Source organism: Gymnodraco acuticeps, unplaced genomic scaffold (assembly GCF_902827175.1).
Source record: "Gymnodraco acuticeps unplaced genomic scaffold, fGymAcu1.1, whole genome shotgun sequence".
NCBI classification, from domain to species: Eukaryota; Metazoa; Chordata; class Actinopteri; order Perciformes; family Bathydraconidae; genus Gymnodraco; species Gymnodraco acuticeps.
Window position 1 is genome coordinate 3,302,937 of NW_022990295.1, and position 22,749 is coordinate 3,325,685.

Sequence of the window (22,749 nt, forward strand, 5' to 3'; positions counted from 1 at the left end):
ACCTTTTTACCTGTGCTGGACTATAGTGATTTGATTTATATGAATGCACCTGCCAATTGCCTGGTCAAGTTAGATGCTGCGTATCACAGTGCACTGAGATTTGTGACAAACTGTAAAGCATTAACCCATCACTGTACCCTGTATGCAAGGGCATGTTAGGGAAACTTCCATCCTACATCTGCTCCCTAATCTCACGGCGAATTGTAAGTGGCTACTGCCTGAGAACGCATGCTGTGGTTTTATTAAATGTGCCAACAGCTAGGACTGTCTTAGGGAAGATGGCATTTAGATGCGCAGCTCTACTGTCTTGGAATAGTCTGCAATTGAAATGGAAACTGAGCAATCTGGTGCCACTAAATGTTTTTAAAGCTCGGTTGGATGCTACTCAATCGGAAGCTGTTGGTACCTGTTCATGTGGATAGTTATGTAAATTGTAAATCCCTGTAATGATGCTGTATGATGTCCTTTTAGTTGTTCTGTTTATGTTTTTATGTTTCATGTGGAATCTACTTGAGCAGGTCTCCCTTGAAAAAGAGATCAATGATCTCAATGGGATACACCTGGATAAATAAAGGATTATAAAAAAAAATAATAATAATAATAATAATAATTTACGGGTTCACAGTGTTCAATCAATCAATGTTTATTTATATAGCCCCAATATCACAAATGTTACATTTGTCTCAGTGGACTTTACAGTTGTACAAATATCAGTATGACAATACGACACCCTCTGTCCTTAGACCCTCACATCGTACAAGGAAAAAACTTCCGAAGAAAACCCACAGTTTTAAAGGGAAAAAATGGGAGAAACCTCAGGGAGAGCAACAGAGGAGGGATCCCTCTCCCAGGACGGACAGACGTGCAATAGATGCCGTGTGTAAATTGAAAAGATAATACATTTGCAACATAGGTAGTCCAAATGTTTGGAAATGCATGTGTGTATAATAGGAAGATGAATCCACGAGGATATCCATCCAGGACCTATGATCCAGGACCACAGCCACGACTCAAGATCCAGGGCTCGCGATCCAGGACACAGGAGCGCAGGATCATCCATAACTCCGGATCCCGGCGTATATAGACACCAAAAAGAAAGACATTTGGGGAAGCTGGGTTAATCGGAACATGAGAGTACACAGGTATAGACAGAGAGAAGGAAGAAGTAGATGTCCCCCGACAAACTAAGCCTATATCAGCAAAACTAGGGGCTGAATCTAATCAGCCCTAACTATAAGCTTTATCAAAAGGAAGGTCTTAAGCGCACTCTTAAAAACGGATAGGGTGTCTGCCGCCCGAACACAAACTGGAAGCTGATTCCACAAATGTGGAGCTTGATAAGAAAAGGCTCTGGCTCCCATTGTACTTTAGAGACTCTAGGAACAACCAACAACCCTGCATTCTTGGAACGCAATGCCCTAGTAGGACAGTAGGGTATAATGAGTTCTTTAAGGTAAGATGGCGCCTGCCCATTAAGGGCTTTGTAGGCGAGAAGAAGAATTTTAAATTCTATCCTGTGTTCTATAGGGAGCCAGTGTAAGGCAGCCATAACAGGAGTAATGTGGTCCCTTTTCCTAACTCTGGTTAGTACACGAGCTGCAGCATTTTGAATCAGCTGAAGCCACTTGACTGACTTCTTGTACACCCTGATATAAAGAGTTACAATATCCAGCCTTGAAGTAACAAATGCATGGACTAGTTTCTCTGCATCGTTTTGGAGGCAAGATATGCCTGATTTTTGCAATGTTACGTAGATGGAAGTAGGCGGTCCTTGAAATTGATTTTATGTAGGCGTTAAAGGATAAATCCTGATCAAATATAACACCAAGATTCCTTACAGTCTCACTGGAGGCCAAATTAATGCCATCCATAGTTAGTATATCCTTAGATCATTTGTTTCGTAGATTCTTCGGGCCAAGTACAATAACTTCAGTTTTGGTCGTGTTTAACATCAAAAAGTTTAAGGGTCATCTACGTTTTTAAGTCCTTAATAGGCAGTCTTGATTTTATTTAGATGATTAATTTCATCAGGCTTGATTGATAAATATAGTTGAGTATCATCCGCATAACAATGAAAATGTACAGAATGATTCCTTATAATATTGCCTAACGGAAGCATATATAATGTGAACAAAATAGGTCCGAGCACTGAGCCCTGTGGCACTCCATGGCTAACATTGGTTAGCGTGGAAGATTCATCATTGACACGTACAAACTGAGAGCGTTCAGATAGATAGGACCTAAACCAGCCTAAAGCAGTTCCCTGTATGCCAACTAAGTGCTCTAGTCTTTGCAATAGGATATCATGGTCGATAGTATCAAATGCAGCACTGAGATCGAGCAAAACAAGAATAGAGACACGTCCCTTGTCAGAGGCTATTAGAATGTCATTTGTGACTTTAACCAGAGCTGTCTCTGTGCTATGATGTGTTCTAAAGCCAGACTGAAAATCTTCAAATAAATCATTGTTTTTTAAGTAATCACACAGCTGTTTTGCGACCGCTTTCTCAAGAATTTTTGAGAGGAACGGAAGATTGGAAATAGGTCTATAATTGGCTAAAACCTCTGGATCGAGGTTGTGCTTTTTAAGAAGCGGTTTTATCACTGCTACTTTGAATGATTGTGGAACATAGCCTGATAATAAAGACATATTCATAATATTTAATAAAGAAGTGCTAATTAATGGAAAAACTTCCTTCAACAGCTTAGTTGGAATTGGGTCCAACATACACGTTGATGGTTTAGAAGAGAGAATCATTGAATTTAATTGTTCAAGGTTTATGGCTGAAAAGCATTCTAGTTTACTATCTAGTGTAATATTAGAACTTACGTTTCCGGGAGCTGTTGATAACACTATACTGGTCAAAGGCAAGAGGTCATTAATTTTGTTTCTAAGAGTAACAATTTTATCGTTAAAAAAGCACATAAAATCATTACTACTGAGTGCTATGGGAATAGAAGGCTCAATCGAGCTGTGGCTCTCTGTCAGCCTGGCTACAGTGCTGAAAAGAAATCTTGCATTATTCTTATTCTCATCTATTAATGAAGAGTATTAGGCTGCTCTCGCTTAACGCAGTGCTTTCTTATATTCATTGAGAGTATATGCCAAATTAAACGAGATTCTTCAAGTTTAGTGGAACGCCATATCCTTTCAAGTTGTCTCGACTTTTGCTTTATTTTTGCGGGTTTCGGCATTATGCCATGGAGCTACAGTAATCTATGTTGTTTTATTTTCTTCTTTTTCAAAGGAGCAACAGAGTCTAATTTTATTCGCAGTGCATCTGTAGCACTATCAACAACATGATCAATTTGGGGTGGTGTACATTTTGTATAAGTTTCCTCCCTTACATGCAGACATGCTATCGAGTTAAGTATTGGGTGGAATCTCTTCCTTAAATTTGGCTATAGCACTAACAGATAGGTTTCTGCTGCAGGAGCTTTTGACTAATGCTTTGGTAGTCTCGTAACAGTACTTCAAAAGTTACTAAGAAATGGTCGGATAAAGCAGGATTATGCGGTTCGACTAATAGTTGCTTAATTTCAATACCATAAGTCAGAACAAGGTCGAGAGTGTGATTATAGCAGTGGGTTGGTTTATTTACACTCTGACAGAAACCAACAGAATCTAATATAGAGTTAAATGCAACAGTAAGGCTATTTTTATCATCGTCAACATGAATATTAAAGTCACCTACGATAATTACTTTATCTGTTTTAAGAACCAAAGTTGATAAAAACTCAGAGAATTCTGATAAGAATTCTGAATAAGGACCTGGTGCACGATACACTGTAACAAATAAGATTGGCTGCAAAGTTTTCCAGGTCGGATGCGTAAGACTAAAAACGAGACTTTCAAAGGAGGTATAATTTAATTTTGGTTTAGTATTAATAAGTAAACTTGAGTCAAAGATTGCTGCAACTCCACCTCCTCGGCCCGTGCCTCGTGCCAATGATCTCAATGGGATACACCTGGATAAATAAAGGATTAAAAAAAAATATATATATTATTATTATTTACGGGTTCAGTGTTGAAACCTAATGCTTCATATTTTAATACGTAGGGCAACCTAACTTAAAAGGTTTCAAAATATAATAATTTGTTGCAAGATACTGTCAACTCATTTTAAAATGATATGGTCTATAACTTGATCAATCTGTGAATATCATTCCTGTCTCTGTTGGCTAATTGTACTACAGTTTATACTCCAGGCCTGTTTTGAAGAGACATTTGGTGAATCAGTCAAATCAACCATTTGTATAAGCTTTTTCTCATACTCAAAAAAAGGCAAAAAATAAACACTTACCCATCTTTCACACCTAGAAAGATGGGTAAAAACTGTGGATTGCTCTCTGCAATTCAGCATTCTCCTCTGCTTTTCCTCAATGTATGACTCCTGGCCATCCAACAAACGTTGATATCTGCTGTTGTACTTTGTTTTTGCATTTGGCGGCACCCTAGACGAAAAAAATGTTTTGGTTAATGTTTGCTTTAAAGTGTCACCTTGGTGAATGCGCCCATCCGTAGTGTTTCCCCAAAATTGCATTTGTTAATGTTGATTAATAACCCTAATGCATTTGGTATTTGGTCTCCCCTCTCCACCCACCCTTATCTCTTAATGTGAATTTGGCTGGGCCGACAGCCCAGTAAGTAGACAGAAAAAGAGAAGTAAAGTAAGCAGAGAGCGACAGCGAGGCGAATAGCCTGGAAGAGGCTCTGGAGGCAGATGAGCGTAAAATCTCACTCGGATGACAGGAGAGATGTTCCCATCAGGAATGGAAAGAACAGCTCAGGCTCGCTTGTCTTCTCATCACAGTCACATACAGTATATTTATACTGATGTATGTATGATACCCTCATTCAAATGTAATGCACTTGGAACTGACCTGCATCTGTCCTGAGTTTGTACTCGAGGATATTCTCAGACAGCAGCGCAGCTCCTATCTAAAAGAGTTTTTTCTTGAATGGCTACTTTTGTATCTTCGCATAGTATCAACAACAAAACAAACAAAAATGGCAGGCAGTACAAAATATCCTCTTCATTCACACTGTATGAATATTTCCCAGTTTATTAGGTTATACTGTTGTTTAATACAATAGCCCTGCAATAAATAACGAGTACTTTCATACAATGTCCAGCTTTTGTTGGAACTGTCGAGAGGTGTTTACTGTATGCAGTGCTGTTGTTTGTTTTCCATCATACGAAGATTTGCTTCTTACATTTTGACATCCCCATCATTTAATTGGTACTATTTGCCAGGATATGGCTTTGTTGGATGACGTAGCACTGCCTTTGGGGTCAAGTTAAACTTTTGGGCTAGACCACTCCGTCTTTCTTGCACAGAAACGAATGAAACAACTTTGGTTTTTGATATGCAGCGCTATTGCCTTTCTGAACACTGCCTTAGCAATGACCTCATTCAGAAATCTTTGATCCACAAAGGGACACCCATCAGCAGAAATATGAAAACAATTTTCCAAAAACATTCAGTACTGGAAAGTATTCAAAAGGGGAAATAGCTGGTGTCCCAGACCTTGAAGGGTCTGTTTGGGGTGAAGAGGGCAGACAGCTGCTGGTCATTGTTCTTTTCCTGACAGCTCCATCTGCTTCCCTTCCCTCTCCCTCGCGCTCTAACAAATTAACTAGCCATTAGCCAAAACAGAAACGCACTCCAAGTTTCTGAACTCTTCTCTGACTGTTTTTCTTGGCCTGTCCGCCTGTTCTACGAGAACTCCACCTCTTAAGTTACTTGTGTGGTGTATATAGACATTTTTATTCATTTGGATAAACCCCTTGAGATGCACCATCTCGTTTTCAAGGGGGTCCCAACAATAGCAACAACTTACAGACATACATAAACAAAAAGACAAAATGCAAAACATGACACACAAGACAAACCACATACAGTCTGTTAAGTAAAATTCAAGCAATGCATACAATCATTACAATTTGAGACAGTCGAGCAAATCTGTTTCATCAATATCAGTTAATAACAAGTACAGACCAGTTGAAAGTGAGATAGCAATGCATGTTTAAATAAACCCAATGATGCAATAGCAGCAGGTAAAGTATTCCAGTCAGTTGGGGCTTTGAACATGAACGCTCTTCTGCCAAAAACATTTTTTGCAGAGGGGACAGAGAAATAAATCTGAACAGAATGTCTAACTTGATGATTTGGTGAGGGTACAAAATACTGCTTTAAATAAGTTGGATAGTTAAGATAAATGCATTTAAATATCAGCTGAAGCTGTGTGACACAGCTCATCAGAGAACATCAAATCTGTGTGATGCTGTGTAAGGAAGGTTGCAGCAAGGACCTTGTTTCAGCGGCAAACGGTTGTAGCTTGTGTAACCAACGACATAAACCCAACACAGTTATGATGATGATTGCAGGAGGATATGCCCATTTTAAAAACAATCCTAAAATAATATGTACTTATTTACATAGATCTTAGATTAGTGGAAACAAGGCTTTCCCTCATTTTGCTATTCCTTACAGCTTTCTGCAACTCTTCTGAAGTGCCCGCTTCTTGCCCTCAAAATATATTTAATGTTTTATGTTCATGGCTTGTTTAAAGTTGAACTGATCTCGTACTGTGTGTTGATATCGGCCTCTTCTCGGGACTCACATAACTCCACCAGCTGTTTCTAAGATGTGCACATGGACACGGTGCAGAGCCAGCATGTTGAGAACAGTGGACAGGGGGAGGAGGATATCAGACCATTACAGGAAAGAGATTTGGAGTGTGTGTCAGTTCTGCTGGCTTTCTCTCTCACCCATTGCAGTGCCCCCCCCCTCCCTCGAGGGGTTAAGCACTCGCTGGTAATGACCATGCTTCATACAGCACTTTTAAGCCTTGGTGCCTTGCTGGGGCGGCGGTGTAATTCAGCCAAAAAAGCCAACGCCCGGGGGAGGGACAGGAGTTTTTTTGGAGGAAATTGAGTGTGTGGAGCTCTGTAGCCCCAAGGCTCACCCTGGCCCTGCTTAGGCTCAGACGCCCTGCCGGGAAGGTGCTGAGGTGGCTGAGAGAGGATGTTAAAGCCTCAGGCAAAAGAAGACGCTGCAAAAAAAAACAACTATCCATCCCAGCAAGTCATACTGCAGTCTAATACCGAGTCCTAAAAGCGTATTAAGGACGGGAAGAAATGTGCTGTTTGCTTTTTTATTTGTATTTATCCGTTTTGGCATTATCAATAGCTGTTAACTTATCTGAAGTTTTAAGAGCACTCATATTTACAAGGCACCCACAACATAAATAAGTACATAATATAAGAAATAAAAAGTATAATAAAATAATAATAATACAGGTATAATACGAGTCTGTGAAAAATCAGCAGCAGTGGTAAAAGTCCAGTATAACAGATACTAATGTTGTAGTGTGTAGTAAGTGTAGTAATAAATACATTTTCTTAAAGGTGGGCAGTGGCGGCACCAGAGTATTTTTGTTGGGTAATCTATGGTAGGGCTAACCCATACAGTGGTGGGGCTCAAGTCAGTATTTGTAATGTAATTACATACACGCTATATCGCACCCCTTGACAGTGAAACGCACGCGTGAGGCTTTTATTAGCTTTATTAGTCTCCTTTTATCAGCTAAATTACATCGAGAACAGCAGGAGGTGTGAATTAAACAATACAATAGCCTATTCTGCTAATTCCACGTTGTTACAACATGTTACGCAGCGGCAGAAACAAGAAAAGTTGGCATATAGAATTGACAAGGAGAGAGGGAGAGAGAGAGAGTGAGGGAGAGAGACAGAGACACAGGTAAACAGAGAGAGACAGACACAGGCACACAGCACACAACAGGTAGCCTTATCTCTATTGTCATACAAAACACTTTTTCAAATGACCCATTATTACAAAATATATTCAAAACTCACTATTCACTCTTCAGTGTGGGTTGTGTGTCTCTGGCACCTGTTCGACTTGTACCTCAATGCGAGGGCGTTTAAGAACAAATCTATCCATCCGAAATATACAATTAATCCTAGAAGTTCTGCTGTCTGTCCGCAATTTACTCGGCGCGAGTTTGGGGACTTTTCACTGTGAACGTGATGAATCAGTAATGCATGACGCAGCAGACCCAATGTTTCGTTGCTCTGATTGGCTGTAGGTCTGTTCAAATTGCATTCGGGGGCATTTTGATCTGACCGCGGCCGCGCTGATATTATAACGCGAGAGAATGTCCACACCTTTAGTGTATAAAACTTCCCCACTACTTAGACTATTCCTTGCACCCCTCTAGCATAAGCCCGAATGGTCTCAACCAGCGTCAGTAACGTGCACTTGTTGTTACAGCAGGATCAGTTTGTGTGTTGTGGACACGACCGGTAGATTTTCGCAATCCGTGTTCTCAACATGCTTACTTTAACATACTTTTTCATGGTCGGGCTAAGGTAGGGCTAAGCCATTTCTTGGTATGGCTGTAGCCTACCCCAGCCATACCCTGGCGCCGCCACTGAAGGTGGGGTAGGTAATTCACTTCAGAAACACTTTTTGTTATATTCCATGGAATGCTCTTAACATCCCGATAGCAATGAATATATTAAATGCTTTGACAAAAAATCCATTAAAAAATGTCATCTGTGGAAGCGGTGGCGCTGTACGACCAGTTATTTTAGCCGGCCCGGCTAAAATAACTGGATGGCCTTCCTGCCTGTCAGCCTTCCATCTCGTGCACAAATTTATCTCGTGCCCTCATTGGTCATGTGAGCGTTTGTGTGTGTTGGAGGAGGGGCTCTGTAAGGAAGTCTGAAGAAAGGGGCAGATTTTTTTCTGCTGCGTACTTTCAAATTCTAGCGCACTCGAACTGGTTTCTCCATTCTTACCTACCCTACCTTTAATCTCAAGAGCTTCAATCTGTTGTAAACAGATTAAACTACATTAAAAACTGTTAGAATTATGTAAAATGATGTTATACTGTACTTTAAATAGGAAATAGGAGAGATTGTGTTTTATAGCACCCACTCTATACTATATATATAAAACGTGTTACACCTGAGTATAATGGAACGAGATATATCAGGGTGTCCACTAGCACATTGATAAAAAAGAAAAATGCTGTTATTCATTTCTTTTATTCGTGTTCATCCACATGAGGACATGGACAGTCTGCTCTTATCCTTGGCAGCTCAAGCATGCAGCCATGTAATCTGCGTTCCACTCCTTATTGATGGAGCTCACAGATCCGGGGGGCTGGTTCGGCACCATCATACCTTTCTCCACCATAGCCGGCAGAATGGCTGCCTCGGCTGTTAGCATTGGACGGTCCAGTCTGCTGAGGAGGCAGAAGACAGTAATCTGCTCGGTCACACTCCAGCTCCCCCTCGGGACTGCAAGGATTAATCCCGGCGCAGGATATAGCTTCCGTCCAATGCGTGACCATGCCCGGAATTTCCATGTAATTGTGAATGAAGCACCATGAGCTCTCCTTCTCCTTCTCCTCCCCTCCATCACACTATAAATACCACCAAGACTCCCCAAAGGCGCCAAGTGCCCGAGAAGCAGGCAGGAAACCAAGACTGAGCCACAAGGACACGAGAAGGGACAGATAAAGATGACATGCTATTTGTCCTCTTTTTCAGAGTAGTATGGCTAGCATGCAAAGTAGGGAGAAGCAGATGATACAGTTCTGTGAATATATGTTGATGCTTACATGTGCACAATATGAGCTAACATGGCAAATATCTGTTTGAGCAACAGGAAGTAGAATTTCTGAGTATTTATAAATGTTGTCATTTTGCCAAAAATGCAGAATAAAGTATTAAGATTTTTAAAGAGAAAGTGTCAAACCTTCATATTGGCTACACAAACGAGTCCCCAGCTCAAATGTATTTAATCTACAAATAATACATATTTTCAATTTATGATAAAATATATGTGTGCTTATAGTAATGTACATTTTCAATAATATATATTCTAGCTATAAAAAAAATATTCTATATTGCCGGTTACTGATCCAACTTCCTCATCTGATGTTATCTGAATGGCACCTCGAAAGACTTTGGAAATATAAATTACTCTCATGAAAACATCTAGAATTTCAGTGAAAGTAGGTTATGCTATCTGTCCTTGAAGAAGCACTCTGGCGCAGCACCAATCTTTCAGGAGAGTGAATCATCCTTGTCAGGACAGAGCAAGACTCTCATAGGAAAGCTTAGCATTAACCCAGTCCCACAGCCACTCCGTCTTTCCTTTGTTAGCCGAGGCAAACATAGCTGGAAACTAGAACATTTTGAACGGTAGTACATCAAATGACAGATCTGTCTTCACCCCTCCTAGTAAAGTTGAATACAGTCTCATGGAAATTTCCAGACTCACTCCCACTTTTTGGGGCTTTTGGAACATCCGCCAAAATGGAAAAAAAAGAATGTCCAAATGGGACTGCGTGATATAAACAACTCCCCGGGAGGTGTGCTGAAGCCTCAGTTTGTCACGAGGGCCAACAACCACAAAGTGTCCGCCCAGGCCATTGAGAACGTATGGCAGGTCGCCATGACATGGGGCTCAACAGCTGTCCAAAGAGCTGAGAGAGGTCGCTGACTGCGGCCTTGTTCCAAACCGTCCACCCAAGTGAAGGGAAGGAAGCTGCAGGGCACCGCTCCCAGTGTTTCCCACAGCACAGTCACTTTAGAGTGCAAGAAACATGGAAATGTATCTTTCACTAGTTTCAAGGTCTCAGAAGTATTATATATGCATCCACACAGACAAGCAGATGGACACACACACAAATGTAGTGTGCACCATATGTATCCTCTTGTGTTCGTTAACAGACATCCTTTCTTCCTGAACGCTTCCCTATTATAGCCCCAAAACCCTTGACAGGTGTCAGCCATACTCAGCTCACCGACTCACCAAAGCCTCCCCGGAAATAATCCGCTTCTTCTTTTCCTATCTCCCACAGTAGATTTCATCACAATTTCTGGACAAATTCAACCGATGCTGCTGACTTTTATGGGAAAGACTTTTATTTTGATTCAATATAAATCCTATCTCTTTGCTTGAGGAGGGGAGGCAGGAGTTTTCTCCCCCCACCTTCTGTCTTCCTCTCTTTCCGCCCCAATCCTCCGCTGTTTCCTCCCGCGATATCCCTCTGTTGGACTCGCAGGCTTATGTCATGTGGAAAGTGTCTTCACTGAAGCAGCTCGAGGACACTCAGAAGCCATTTCCATTTTCAGATATATTTTTTCCCCCTCTTGGTGAATATTGTCATTCAACGTTCCCTCATCTGAGCGTGCGGAAAAGCCTTCAGGTTTTAAAGGGACTTGATCCCCTTTTCCAGACATATTCTCAGAGGATTAAGCATTGAGGCCCAACTAAAGCACCCTTAATCAAATCACAATAAATAGCCCCCTCACAATGCAGGATGCCACATTTTCCTTTCTATCTTGCCGGGGATTTGTCCCAGGGAGGGAATATCACAGTTGAAACGGCCCAGTGCCTGCAGAGTGAATACAATGAGATGTGCTCCGTGTGTAGGAGTGTGCTGCACTTACATGTGCACTAGGTGTGTTTTAGTGTGCCTAAATGTATGTACATGTTGTTTTTGACAGCATGGTGATTCTCTTACAGCTCTTATTGCAGCTGGTGTTGGAGTTGAGCGCGGCTTTTAGAGCCAAAATTGAGGGGTTTAAGTGTGCCTTAGGAAAGCTCCTGGCAGCGCATCCGTGTGGCCCTCCAGGGCAGCAAAAAAAGCATTTACTGCAGATTAGAGCTCCTCTCAAGTGTTTCACAAAGTCGGTCTTAAACTTGACAATTGTTCCCTGGGCAATCCAGCAACCTGCAACGGAGGAAAATGTCACCACACCTCACCCCATTTCGTTTTTCTGGCCTCTGCTGGAGGTTAAAAAGGTTATGAATCAGAATTTGGTTTTGCACGTCACATTCCTCATTTTTTATCTCCCGCCAAATGATGTTATTGATTGATGAAATTGTGTTATGCATCACTGTAGGTATAGGTGTATTGATTAACTCAATTTCTCCTTAATGAAAAGAGAACACAGGACCCATTTGGTGTAATTTTTATAAGCAATCTATCAATTTCACTTCAGTGAAATGTCTCAAGTTGCCAGCAGCCATGTTTTACCTTTTTCAGTGACTTTGTCAGTGAACTACCTACTTTTCCAAAGATGTAAGGCTCATTCATATGTTGTCTTCTTCCAGGTAACTACCCTCGGTCCTCCAACTACAGTGGGCCTGCCAGTACCGGCTACAGCGGCCCCGGCATGACCAACAGTCTGGGAATGAATGCTAGCAGCCCCATGCACGGCCAGGGGCCCGGCCAGCCCATACCTGTGGGACGCAGCCATGGCGCAGGCAGCCAGAACAGGGTGTACCCACCCATGGCCCCCAGCTCCCCCGGCATGCCCCAGCCAGCTGGGCCCGGGATGGGCCCTCCCTCTTTGGGTAGCTCTAACCGCAAGGCCCAGGAGGCAGCAGCAGCTGCCATGCCCGGATCTGCCAACTCGACACACAACAGGTGAGAGCAAGCACCCAGGGGCTCACTGTCTCTGAGTTTTGTAGATTAACATGTGTTTCTTTATGGCTGTAAGTTTTCACCTAAGTTTGTGTGTTGGTGACTTTTACATATTACATTATTTTTTTTTCTTCAAAATTTGCAAAAGATATCATGATATTTTTTTAACAAATTATTCCGGCCACAATAATCGAGAGTCTGATGTTGTAACAGCCATAGTGTAAGTGTCTGTATATGTTCATATCATTCATTGCAATTGCTCCTATGCTATTAGGTCCTACAATTGATCTTGGCAAAAGACAGAAGAATAGATTCAATATTATTATTACATCGCTTTCAAAAAGAAAAGGCTCAAATTCTTCTGTAGGACTGAGCCTATTTTAGAAATAGTGTTTTTATTTGTATTGAAGACACATGGCACATAGAAAATACATTTGTTACCTCAATGGGAACCACAGTTAAAGAATAAAAACAACTAGTGATCGTCTTAACCTTAACTACTATTGTACATCAATTGAAAAGCAATATTTGTATGCTTGAATAGGGGCTGGTAAGCATCTCTTCTCTATCTTACATCACTCTCTCTGCACGGTCGTGTGTGGGGAAGAGGGCTGAAAAGCACCAGAGAGAGTTTCTGTGCCACACAGTTTGTCTTTTTCTTCCATGAGTCTTTTCAGACGTGAAGGCATGAGTCGTTCTCTGGGGTTCCACGCTTCTGTGAGCCATTTGCTGAGCCATCCCTATTTTCCCACATCTCATAAAGTGCCTGACATTTTGATAGCTGGCACTATACACCAAGTGCCATTTGTTGTAGAGATATTGGCCTGTGAGCCGACTGTATGGGTTGAATACAGCACTGTCAAAACATAAAGGAAGGAAAAGCAAACCACAGATTTAACTGTGAAAACACCAGAGACCGAGGTGACACCAAGCACCTTATCACAAACACATAGCACTTTGATGCTTTAACAGCATATGAGTTAATATTATGTTTCCATCAGTGTTGGAATTTTAAATGTAAGCGTGTGTGCAGCATCGGAGACCAGGGCTGTTGTGGGATTGTGTGGGCAGTAAAATGTTGCTGAACCCTGCCGGGGGATCTAGTGGAAACATGGCCATCTTCTGAGAGGAAGTGTGGATTTCTGCGCTTCCTCCTATCAGTGCGGGGGTTCGTCTAACAATGCATCATGGGTGCCAGCATTCTGCATGTTGTAGTGGCGAATGAACATTTGTCAATGTTCATTCCTATTTCTCATGATGCATGACTCCAACTGGAGACTGTGAGCTAGCAATGAAGTTTCTGTTTTTGTTGGGGGTCTGTTGGTGCCGGTCTTCAGGCGGCCTCCTTATGCGAGGTCCCAAGCCCAGATGCAGCCACGTCATGCCACCTCCACCCACTGGCCTGCACCCTACCCCACCTCCACCTGTCCACCACCTTCCCCTCCACTCAGACCTCACCATCCACCCATCCTGCCACCCTCACATTCACAGCACCATAGGTAGGTCCACCCCGATCGTGATGTTTGTGTGCATGCCTTTAAGGGATAGTAAGGATATGCTTGTATGAGGTACTGTATCAGTGTATTATGTAGATTGTGGTCAGCACGACCAAGTTTGAGTCACAGACATGATGACCACCACGGCAGCAAAGCATGTACTGCTGTTATTGTTCACCGCATTACCTTGCCAGGAGACATCCCTTTGATCCGAACTGAAGCCGTTTTCCCTGCTGAAGCAACAAGACCCCACTGAAAAATACAGTAACTTTATCTTACAGAATATGGTAGATGCTGGTCTACTTTTGCCTCGATACGAAAACTTTGTTTGGGTTAATATTTGATTTTGTTGAATCAAAACTAATCAAAGTCACACAAAAACACATACAAACTAGCCAGTCGAGAAGAAAAAAAGTACTGTATTATTTTAGTGGGGTCTGTTGGCTTTAGTGAAACATCTTCAGTTCCCCTGCAGAAAGGGTTGTGTTATGGCAAGTAATGCTGTGATAATATTCGAAATATAGCCTTCACTGATATTGATCGTCTAATCAAATCAAATCAAATCAAGTTTTATTTATATAGCACATTTATAAACGATTTTTGGTCGAGCCAAAGTGCTGTACATATAATAAAAATAGCCTACAGTAGAGACACTTTACAGCAAATATAACAGCACAGATTGTTCAGAATATCAGTATGAGAAAAACGACACCCTCTATCCTTAGACCCTCACATCGTACAAGGAAAAACTTCCGGAGAAAACCCACAGTTTAAAGGGAACATGGGAGAAACCTCAGGGAGAGCAACAGAGGAGGGATCCCTCTCCCAGGACGGACAGACGTGCAATAGATGCCGTGTGTAAATCGAAGAGCTAATACATTTTACAGCGTATAGACCGATTGTTAGGAAATGCATGTGTCTGTAATAAGAAGATGAATCCACGAGGATGTCAGCTACAATCCTGAGGAAGCCATCAGGGAAGCAGCATGACGAGACCCAAGGCAGGACCGCAGAGACAGGTTCAGCCACGACCCGAAGTCCACGACTTAATCCAGAACTCGGGATAGAGGATCCAAGACACAGGACTACAGCAAGAGGATCAGCCTCGACTCCGGTTCCCGGCGTAGATATAGATACAAAACAAGGAAAAAGATTTGGCTGGGTTAATCGGAACAAGAGAATACACAGACACAGACAGAGAGGGAAAAGGTCATTGGATAAAAGTTATTCTTGATAACCCTCTAGAAAGATCTCATGAACTTCCCCATTCAATCTATCAAGACCCGAGCAGTTCTATTAGATATAGGATAAGAAACAGAGAGAGGGAGCACAACAACCTATCTCTTCGTCAGATGCACTCCCCCGCTTATCTAAGCGACTCTGTACCCCGTTACCCTCTACAAGGCTATAGACCAGCAGAGGGAAAATGGGGCTTATTAATATAAGTTGTGGTGCCCACGTCCACAACAGTTCATTCATTTGCTTTCAGTACTTATGTTTTTCAAAACTGCCAACTGCCATCTACTGTAGGTATTACACTGACTACGGGTAAGCACATCATTCAACCCCACTTTAAAACATCCAACCTATCCTTTTAAAAATAAACTGTCTTCATGAATGTGTTTGTGTGTCAAACTGCTATGGAAATGTCTCATGCTAAACAGAACTGAAAGTGATCGTGATGATATTTCTCACAAGCTCCCTCTGAAAACAAAACAAGAGGAGTCATCATGCGATCATTGTAATTGCCATCATCACCTTCAGCATCATGACTGTAGTCATCATTATCATCATCAGCGCGTCTTAGTCATGGCAACAAGTGAGCGCAGGCAGCATGATGCACGGACACACACACGGACACACACACGGACACACTCACTGAGTTTTAGATTGTCGTGTGCACTGTGTTGGCATTTTGTGGGGAGGCTGGCAGTATGTGTGATTAATTACGTGCATCAGCAGGGCCAAACACACGCACACACACACACACACACACACACAGCAATGCAAATGCTGGCCGAGCCATTAGGAGACGGCTGGTCTGTCAATAAGAAGTGGCATGACATGATCCCCACTGCTGGGACCAATCAGACTGGCTGTCAGTCTCTCCTCACATTCAGCAAGTCTTCAGAAAGGTGTCGCGCGCTCGCTGTGGCGCTGCCGGAGGAAAGGGCTCTCTGTGCCACTCTGTTTGTTTACATATCTGTCTGCAAAGTGTGTGTGTCTTCACTCATTTCTCTTCTCAGTGATCCCCTGTCATCTACCATCGACTGTGAAAACATCCCTGTGTTTCTTGCCTTTTATCGGCGTCAATAATGTTTTTACTGCACTGCAAAGTTCACATTTGAAGCAAAAAGTCTTTTACTTTTGATTTTATGTCGGAAATCTCTTTTTTCTGTTTGGCTGCGATGGCTGCACTTGCAAACTTCCAAATTGCCATCGTATTCATTCAAAACAAGGCATTACTTCGCCTTGCACTGGAAACAAATTGAACAGAAACGGCTTAGAACAACAAAAGACTGGTATCTCGCTTGTTTAAAAAAAAAATCTGCAAACTATAGGTGAGACTGTAGTTTTCAAAGCAAATCAGTGTTAAAAAAAATGTAATTGTCATAATGCAGCTGTCTTCTTTATTCATAATATTTATTTAAAGCAATTATGAATTAGTTGTAGCTTTGACTGATTTTAAGCTTTTAAAAAAAAAACCTAAATGTTTGTTAAGATGGGCATCTTTGGAGAACACACCCGTTTCCGTGCAGCCAGTCTCCTGCTTAGAGTTTTCCTTGCCTGCTATCGCTTATTCTCCCTCTTTCATCCGTCCCCGTCTGTTTCTGTTCTCTCCTCCCACCTGTTTCACTCTTTTTACCAACTCTCCCAACTGTATCGCCCTCTCCCTCTCTGTGCAGCTCTGTTATCCTACCCAGACTGTTTTATCTCCCTCAGTCTTTCTTCCTCCCAATTTGCTTTTTGTTCTCCGTTGTCTCCAGCACGGCCTTGTTATGTTTTTCTGCCTCAGATCCCACTTTAGAACATCTGACGGAGATCAGGAGAAAATTGGCCTCCGAAAAACCTGCAGTTAAAGGCTCCAGTTCCCCGTTTGCTCTCCAGATCTCAGCGCAACATTCTGAAACATTCAGACCTAGTTCCTCTCCGCCTGAGAAACAAGTTGTTAGTCGTAGCACATGTCTAGCTTCACTCTTTGATCCACCAACCCAGAGTGAACTGCCACAGCCACCGCGCTGCCTAGCGTCCATATCATGGGGCTAGTTAGCGGGTGATGTCATTGGAATGGTCTCTTCTTCTTCTCTTCTTGAATGTTCCTCACTACATTCCCACCAATAAACCCTTTACATTTCCACCTCTCATACCCAATATCAAACCTCCCCTGATTCACACACACCCTCACACATTAGTAGACACACTCCAGGTTCATTACGCTGAGTGAAAAGAATGCCAAATGAGCAGAGGAGGGCCACTTCTGGTATCCCATGGCTGCAGGCGTAGGTCGTGATTAAATCTTCATAAAGTCTGGCATGAGTGTTTTCTTCCCTGGAGGCCTCCAACCTCCAACTGGAATCAGAAACAAATGTCCCACTTTTATCGGTGAATCAAGTTGATTGGTGGTTGAGGGGAAACAGGGTCTAGAGTTTAGGAAACGTACAAAAGAACCCTGTTGCTTAAGTTCAATGTGTCAAATAGCGGACACTAAAAAACCTTCTAATCATAATTAATTGTAATCTAGATTCTATTGATGGCAGTTATTTTAATATTTAAAAAAATGTATTCTACAGTATAGTGGTTTCCTGAAATGATAATATGACTGTGGGAAATAGCATTGGTTGTATGGAGAGTTGCTTCCCTTGCTGCCGGTTGTCAGTATGATGAATTGCAGTGTAAAAACTCAGACATGTTATGCACAAATAACACGGACGGTGTCAAACCCTGTCAGTGTGGAGGAGGTACAAGTTTGCTTTTGAAGAAAGGTACGGTACAACATTTTTCCAGGGCTGTGGATTGATGTTAGGGATTTTTAATTTTTTTGGAAAAGAGAAGAGAACAGGAAGTATTAAAAGGTATAAGCTTTTCTTGGCAGCAGCTTCTGAGGACAGAATTGGCTTTTCAAATGACTTTCCAGCGCTGCCGGCGACACTCTACACAAAGTTCCTGGAGCTATAGGAACGGGCTCTGTCGGAAAAAATAAGCACTTAGTAGAAGAAGAGCAAAGCTCCGAAAGAAAAGTCGTAAATCAAAGGGAAATTGAAGGGGAAAAAATGTTGGAAGAGGGGAGAAGAGAGGAAAGGAGACTGCTCCCAGGCAAATCCTTGACAAATAATTCATTTCTGACCTCCTTAGTAAGTAAATTTGCTAAATAAATAAGAGCACTGCTTGAATGTCAAGAACGAGGGATGCTGCCTGTGGTGCTTTGTCGCTCGCAGTCTTGGCAGTGTTGCGGCGCGCTCTGCTTTCATTAGATGGGCAAAATAAATGGCTTCTCCTCTATCCATCCTGAGCTGTTTGATGTTCGGGAAGGAGGGAGTAGCTTTTCTCTGGATTTAATATGTTAAAAGCTGTCCTTTTATTTTTTGTGTGGGGTTTATTCTGCTGCCCCTCCCTTTTTGTATGTGTGTGTGAGGGTGTGTGTGTGGTGATTTGAGTCAGGAGTTTGGAGGAGCTATGAGCCCAAGCTGCCCTATGAACAGATTGGGTCCATATATAATTCATGGCCTCCAGCCGATCCACTACATCCTTCCATCCAGCAGCCTCTCTCTGGCTCTCTTTTCTCTCACTTTCTTACACACACACTCTACACACTCACACACACAAAGCAGAGGGATCGATAGGCCGGGACGCTCACACACACACACACACTCCTGCAGTCCCAGCGCTTCTGCTGTCTCGTCCAGTTAGCAGCGCTGGGAGGCATCGGCGCAGCCTGTCACCACGAATGAAGGACAAAGGCGCTGCCACTTCTAGAGAGACACTGTCAGCTGGTTGGCTGGCACCTCGTAACCATGGCATCCCCTTGGCAACAGCGCCCACCCTGCGCATGAACACAAGGACACGCTCAGACACCGACACACACACACACTGCCCACACGGCCTTCTCTGATGCCCTTCACACATGTGGACTGAATAGCAAAAGGAGATAGGTGTGTGTGTGTTGTGTGTGTTGTGTGTGTGTCTGTTGTGGTGTGTGTGTGTGTGGTGTGTGTGTGTGTGTGTGTGTGTGTGTGTGTGTGTGTGTCGTGTGTGTGTGTGTGTGTGTGTGTGTGTGTGTGTGTGTGTGTGTGTGTGTGTGTGGTGTGTGTGTGTGTGTGTGTGTGTGTGGTGTGTGTGTGTGTGGTTGTGTGTGTGGTGTGTGTGTGTGTTGTGTGTGTGTGCGGTATTTAAAGGTTTTATTTCAACCGTGTGAGTTGAAGGCTTTTTCTGCCCTAATGGTTGTCTGGACAGGCCGACCAAAACGATCGAACACCAAGCAGCATTGTTGTATACATCTTCTCTGTAATGTGGTGTCAAAACTCTCACACTAACTTTTCTTAAGGAAAAATAAAAAACTCAGAGAAAGAAGAGCCTCCCTGTCTCTCTCTCTCTCCTCAGGCCACTCCTTGACAACAAACTGAGAGTGCGCTGGCCTGATGGTGCTAGGAAGATGTTTCTCAGTGAGAGTGTGTTCCCTCGGCTCAGTCTCATGGAACAGCGATTACCTCCAGCTCTGGGGCCCTGAGCTGCAGATACGCCCCCCCTCGGTCCACCAGGGACTCATACACACACTACTCAGGCTTCTTCTTGCCTTCATTTCCATCCCTCCTTCTCTCTCCAGCTCCCTTCTTCTTTTCTTCCTCTCCCTTTATATCCATCTCTCCTCTATCTTCCTTTGCTCTTTCTCTCTCTGCAGCAACAGGATGGGGTTTTTTTTCCTGGCACAAAGGTGCCTGAGAGCAAGATGAATATGCTATGCCGTTTTTTTCTCCCCCCCCCCTCCCCGAAAGCGGCACATGCATATATTAAGTGTGATTAAACGCTGTGCAATGCCTCCATCAAGTGCTTTCTAATGGGCTTTTTTATGACATGAATTAGTCATAATGGGAGAGCGCCACAGTTGAAAACCTCCAACCACTGTTGTTGTTGTTGTTGATTTGGATATTTCACCATTCACATGAGAGCTTTTGCATATATCGCTCAAGGTGGATGAGGGGCGTTTTTACAGTACAGTATGGATAAATTAGGTTCGAGGGCATTTTAGCAACTTATTTTTCCTGGCTGGCTTATCTGCGCTCTGTTTTGTGGGAGTTTGCATGCAGCGTACATTTTCACTTGAGAGAGAAGTTGCAACGATCAAAAGGTACATTTATTTCCGTGTCTTGACTCACAGAAAGCTTTTTAGGGAACACGTAGGCAGCAAGGAAGGAGTCTCAATTCCCCCCCTCCGTTATAGGGAAATGGGGCCAGATAAGCGTGGATTTGGTGTGAGCTTGTTTCTTTGCCATGGAGCTCCCCTGTGCACCTCGGCCCCCATAGAGGGATTACATATGTATCATCAGCCGTGCTCTATGACTAATTACATCTGTGAGATGAGATTATGGGGAGGTTTACCAAGCCAATCCCTCCTCTTAGGCTATGTGTATCGGTTCCAACACGAGGTATTACACTATGTGTCTGTGTGAGTGAGTGAAAGAGAGAAAGATGCCAGTTAGGAGGGAATTGACTGACATAAATCCCAATAGATTTTTTATTTCGGTCTGCATAAAACTTGCATTTCAGGCCAAAAACTCCTCCTTGTGGTCTGTCATCGCCCGACACCGTCCCAAGGATGTCTTCCTGCCTACCTGCTTTCTTCCTTAATGTATTCCTTTACCATAACAACTATTCCCTCATTTGTCTTCCCCTTCTCAACCCTCCTCTGCCTGCTTTCTTTTCTAATTTAATTCTCAGTCTTCCACCTGTCATCTCTTGTTCATTCATTCTTTTAGGCTTTTCTCTCTCTCTTCGTCTCACATTTTCTCTCTGCGTCTCTATCCTCCTTTTCTCCAAATCCTTTTTTATGTGGTTGTCCAGGAGATAATCTTGAGTCAGCAGGAGATAGACCAAATTGTTCCAAACACGGTGTTCCCTTTCAGTCCCTGTGTCACTGGCTTTGGCCTGCCTGGCATGCAATGATAGACGTTGCCTTCAATCACACACACTCTGACACACACACACACACACACACACACACACACATACACACACACGTGATAGCGTTCAGCAGGTTGAAGATAAGCCCCACTGATGTCACTTGCGTTGCGACACCTGAGAGACAGAGAGAGGGAAGGAAGGGAGGCTGAGGGAGGGAGATTGACTTCTTCCGTCACCATGGCAACAAATAACATGATCCTCTCCAAAAGCACACCTTAATTAGTTAAATTATGACTTGTGGGAGAGGGAGGGAGAGGGGGGGGAAAGGGAGGGGAGGGGGATTTATAGAAGAGAAAATAGCAAATAGAGGATCGGAGAGTTTTTTTCGTTTCTGATGCCGCATGCTCATCTTCAATCTTTTGGAGGAGGTGTTTGTTTGATCAGGGATATGTGATTTTCTGTGCTTTCATTCTGACTTTCAGACATACATGCTGCTCGGTTTTTACTACAACACTAAGCATGGCAGCGCTAGACTGCCAACTATCATCATCTTCGTACGATTCTGTGACTTCTGTTCTTCTGCAGCTTTCACTGTGACCCACTTATCTCTCCACAGCCTGTCATTACATTGTGAATCCAAACTGGATTTGTCTCTCCCAATTCCACTAACATCTCTCCTCTCTTTCCGTGGTAGGCAGGGTAGCTATCAGGGCCAGGGCATCAGCCAGGCCAGCACCATGGCTACCACTGTGCCCTACAGCCAGCCAACGGGGAACAACAGCTCCGCCATGGGCAACGCACAAGCTTCAGCATACAACATGCCACCTTCAGGTATACTAGCTCAATGCTAACCAACAGAGTTATGGTCCATATGTCCTAGGGCAGGGGTCAGCAACCTTTACTATCAAAAGAGCCATTTGGCACCCAAAGAAAGTTTGTCTGGAGCTGCCGAACATTTGATCAGACAGCTTATAAAGTTTTTTATATAGTTATACTATATACACAAAAAACAGTTTGTTGAATATTTTATATTAACAATAAATACAAATCTTGAAAGTATATTGCTATTTTTACCGGTTTCGCATAAGAAGCAGCAAATGCTGTGAGCTTGATCCCGAAATCCTTTTCAAGATGAAATTATTTTTGGTTTGCTAAATTCCCTCAATACAGCATGAATGTAAACCAGGATTGCCAGCAGTAAAAGCAGAGGCATTTTTACACTCGGAATTAAACTCCTTTTTTCAAGGCCGGGGGGTCTAGAAATGTGGGTTAGCCACCTCCAGGACAAAGACGTAGAAGGATTTCCCCTTCCTAGCCAAGTCTGTTCATACAGCTGTCAGCCTCCTGCATCCCTCCATCAACACACATATATTTGACCCCATGTTGACTTACTTATCTTACATTGCAATGTACAGAATACATGTTGATAAATAGAAAAAAACAGGCACAGCCGTGTGAGTCGATGTGAAAGGGTACTCTGATCTTCTGGAGTTTGACCTATGTGTTTATGTTGAATGTACTGCTGAACTCGCTCAGGATTGTTTACATTCTGAGCAGAAGTAGAAATCAAGAGAGTAACTTTCTCAGAGCTCCTGTCGAGTTGGCCCTCCAGTGAGCAAAGATTAATGTGGTGCATCACTCTGTCTTACCGCCCTTCAC

General features: G+C 42.9%; 1 protein-coding gene across 1 annotated transcript in view; it reads left to right on the plus strand.

Annotated features, from left to right (window-relative positions):
• arid1b (AT rich interactive domain 1B (SWI1-like)) overlaps positions 1-22,749 on the plus strand; it is a 179,161-nt gene that overhangs the window by 139,358 nt on the left and 17,054 nt on the right. Inside the window, 3 exon segments of the mRNA XM_034222221.1 lie at positions 12,166-12,481; positions 13,816-13,977; positions 21,785-21,921. Coding sequence (XP_034078112.1) covers positions 12,166-12,481; positions 13,816-13,977; positions 21,785-21,921 — 615 coding nt within the window.